The sequence below is a fragment of the Adiantum capillus-veneris genome, chromosome 16, assembly GCF_014529385.1.
Source record: "Adiantum capillus-veneris isolate H3 chromosome 16, ASM1452938v2, whole genome shotgun sequence".
NCBI classification, from domain to species: domain Eukaryota; kingdom Viridiplantae; phylum Streptophyta; class Polypodiopsida; order Polypodiales; family Pteridaceae; genus Adiantum; species Adiantum capillus-veneris.
In genome coordinates, this window is record NC_140946.1 from 139903811 (window position 1) to 139907678 (window position 3868).

Sequence of the window (3868 nt, forward strand, 5' to 3'; positions counted from 1 at the left end):
AACATGCTTCCACCCATTACCACTTTTGGTTTTGAGGATAAAAATGCTTCTTTAAGGGGGGAGTAATGTAAAGCGTAAGATAAGGCCGAGCAAGCCAAGCGCCATAATAGACATGCAGTAAAGGGAGTCCTATAAATACCATGACCAAGGGCATATATAGGACATGGTTGGATGATGATTTTTGTGTGCTATTCCCCAAAGTTTTAGTTTGAGATTCTTTACTATAAACCTTTCTAGTATGACAAAAATGAACCATGATTATACAACTCCCCTTAGGTAGTGAGATTGGGATAGTATACCATAGGTGGTGATGGATTCAAGCGATGTGCTAAGCCATTTAGGCTAGGTTTATTCCATTGCTTGAAGAAGATGGCACACAAAGAAAGAGATAAGAGAAGAAAAGGGAAGCAAGGACGAAAAACAAGAAGGTGAGAATAGAAGGAAACATGAGAATAGAAGGAAACAGAGGACAGTGGAAAGATTCAAAATCCCTTTTTGTTAGTGAAAGAGACTTTCTTGAGCTAAACAACCACTTAATTGAAAATTACCTTTGATTGTTTCTAAAACAAATATCAATTTTCAAAATAAAGGTTCTGTAACTAAAACCCTCCACTTATTGTGAAGTAAATAAATCATTCTCTTTAAATGCTAAAAGACAAATAAAGGTCTCGAACTCTCCCTATAGTGTGTCACGTGTGTGTGTGTGAGAGAGAGAGAGAGAGAGAGAGAAGGGTGAGAAATGTAATGATGAGAGCTAACCACAAGGGCTCCTTGTGGTTTGGGAGGTCAATGATTGTTTGACTCAAAGTAGCAACCACAATTAGGCAATGGCATGTGATTTGCATAAAAGTCAGATTCTCCAATTGAAAATACACATTCTATCATGAAGCCAAGTACTTTGGGATGTCACCACGTATTGAACCCTCTCAGAATATGAACAGCAGAGATGTTGGAATAAATTGTCATGTAATTTTCCCGGTTGACATTGAAAAATCCCAGCTGCAATTTCGTTGGACCCTAATTTACAAGGTCTAAAACTCTCCATGTAGAAGGAACGCTGAGATAATGTGCAGTATATTGAAATTCAAATCTAAGATCTTGCGCGAAGAGAGAAGAAGAAGAAGAAGAGAATTTTGAACGTCGTGGGGGGAGAGAGAGAGAGAGAGAGAGAGAGAGAGAGATTCAACAACACCACATTTCGACCGGTCAACTTCAAGAATACGTGAATATCGACCTCTTCTCTCGCTCTCGTGTGTGTGTGTGTGTGTTGAGAGAGAGAGAGAGAGAGAGAGAGAGAGAAAGAGAGAGGCCCAAGACGGATAATAGGATTTGTAGGTGAGTATACTACAAGCGGCTGGTCACAAAAGACATGGCGATTACTAATCATTTTGCAAATTTAGCAGAGGAGACAGGTTGAGGGAGAGGGAGACAGCAGCTGGCTTGGGCTTTTTAGAAGGGGGCGATTGATGAGAGTAGAAGGGCGAATAGCAGGTAGACGTGGTGGTGTCAATAAAGGCACCGCATCGGGGGCACTTGGGAGAGCCACTGTGGGGCAGCATCACAAACATTAAGCAATTGGCGCATCCTGCAGTCATCATCATCATATTGTTATTACTGCTCTGATTATCTGAATTATTAGAGTAGTCAGCAACCATGCTAAGATTTAGCAGGTCCTCCAGCTTCCTCTGTTGTGCCCTCATTGGCACGAGTGTGGAGTGCTTTCCCACGCTTCCACCTAAAGCAGCCATCGTCTCCTGCGAGGTGTAGGCTGGCGCAGTCGCGGGGCCAGGGAGTGTCGAGGCAATCACACCCTGCTCAATCAAACTAAAATCACCTTGCCAGGATTTATTGACACTACGGCATGGGTTCTCGCGAGACACGGCTTGTAGTGAGGGTACCGGTGTAGTAATGTCGAGCTGAGAAGGAAGGCGAGGCCTCTTCTTAGAAGCTGTAGAAGGCCGCAGGCTGAGGCTGAGGTCTAGCTCAAGCTCTGACGGAGAGCCGGAAGAGGTGGCAACTTCAGCTTGCGGTGCAGGCGGCGCAGTACTGCAGGTGGGAGGCTGCGGGTTATGCGAGCAGTTGGAGGATGCAGGCCGAGGTGGGACGCCTTCGAAGGTGAGATCAGAGGAGGAGGAGGGGGATGTGGGCGCCCATGAGTTCATGAGATGGCGATGACGAGGCTGCTGATGTTGAGCAGCAGGAGAGGCTATCAATGTCGATGTGGCCGCGGAGGGCAACTTCATCCTGGGGTCGCCAAATGTGGTGAAGCCGGTGCTACGGTTGAGGTAGTACATGCTCCCGGTCTGCAAGAGAAACGTAATAATGAGAGAGAGAGAGAGAGAGAGAGAGAGAGAGAGAGAGAGAGAGAGAGAGGCAGGCGCACATACAGACGTTACCTGTAGATCGAGGCACTTCTCCCACCCCGATGGAAGCGGCTCGTTGCCCTGCGAGTCCAGCTCCAACGCCGGGCTGCTGCTGCTGCTGGTACACATGTCGGCGATTGACTGGATGTCCCACAGGCTAGAACCCCCGACGTTCAGCGCCTGGAGGCCCAACGTAGAGCTCCGTTGCGCAAGCTCTTCCAATAGCAAAGGCGCTGAGCTGACTGGTGGCGGCCTGTCCATCGGACCCATCATTAGCTGCAGTATCCGGTCATCCTCCCTAGTATAACTGATTGCAGCCGCCTCGCAGCTTCGTCGCTTCTGCAGCATACTCGTCCATGCGCCTCTTTTCCTACCCACCCCTTCATATGCATCTTCTACCAGCCCTTGCAACCCTAGCTCCAATTCAGCAGCCATGGAGCAGATACAGAGAGAGAGAGAGAGAGAGAGAGAGAGAGAGAGAAAGAGAGAGAAGGGGGGGAAGCTCCTCTCAAAGTCAGCTCCAAGCACGTTAAATACACACGGAAGGCCTACCCACAGCTAGAGAGACAAACTTGCAGAGCAGAACGCACGCATACGTGTGTGTATATATATAAGAAGAGAGAGAAACTCTATGTGGGTGTGAGAGAAGTGAGTGCGCGCCCCCTTCAAGGAAACCAATCGTGCTTAAGAAACGTCGTGTGTGCCATTCGCACCACGGGCATTGGGCGCGCGCAAGCAAGAGAGAGGAGAGCGACCACGGTGGTTGGCTTGCAATAAAAGAAAAACTCGACCCTCTTACGTAGATTGTGCTATATTTAGGGCTTGGACCATCTGCGCATTCATTTTCTGTCAAACTTTTATCATTTTCTTTTTCGTGCCTCTAAATGTCTTTTTAGACGCAGTAATGATTTGCGCTGTGCGGTACTTCATATTCTTTTAATGAAAAGTCAGTTTTCAAGACTTCTTTATTGCCCTCTCCATCTTGCTCCAAATCCTTACGCCTTTGACAGTTTAGAGGTTTTTTAACGAAATCCAGCAAGGGCCTATTAGGAACTCGTTCTCACAGCTGGTATCCCATGAAACACTTCTTTATGCCCAATCCACAATGGATACAAAGGTGGGACAGCACAGGTAGGAGAGGCAATTATAGCCCAAGGAGTGTTGAAGAAACACAAGTCTGCTCAGCTATCTAAAGTTTGCAATAAAGTCTTCTCATCTAGACTAAGTCTCAACCAAGAGCTTTGTCAGAAGCTAACTAGTAAATGGAATATATATTGGAACAAGAAAGAATGGATGTACATGTTTAAGACTACTTGGGCTTTCCCAATGTAAGCCAAACACAGTTTTCTCAAATGGCTCGTCTTGCATCAAGGTGTCCGGAGAGCTGAGACAATTATGAAGATTGGAAAGGATGCATCAAAGCAAAGGAGATAGTCATTTAGTTAAGGAGAATTATTGGTCCTATTGGCCTCATCAATGCAGTAAGAGCTAAAATATAATTAGTT

General features: G+C 46.4%; 1 protein-coding gene across 1 annotated transcript; it reads right to left on the reverse strand.

Moving 5' to 3' along the window:
* Positions 1–1305: 1305 nt before the first annotated feature.
* LOC147439963 (uncharacterized) lies at positions 1306–3045 on the reverse strand. The gene is made up of 2 exons (XM_086485674.1): positions 2397–3045; positions 1306–2303 (listed from the first exon to the last, which is right to left on the reverse strand). The coding sequence occupies exons 1-2, from the start codon at positions 2796–2798 to the stop codon at positions 1380–1382; spliced, it is 1326 nt and encodes a 441-aa protein (XP_086341800.1). The 5' UTR covers positions 2799–3045; the 3' UTR covers positions 1306–1379.
* Between the last annotated feature and the right edge of the window lie 823 nt (positions 3046–3868).

Bases quoted from the DNA above. Each gene is read 5' to 3' on its own strand.
- LOC147439963 (XM_086485674.1), bottom strand. From the start codon at position 2,798: ATGGCTGCTGAATTGGAGCTAGGGTTGCAAGGGCTGGTAGAAGATGCA. The intron at 2,304-2,396 runs GTAACGTCTGTA...TTTCTCTTGCAG, and splicing joins AGAAGTGCCTCGATCTACAG to ACCGGGAGCATGTACTACCT.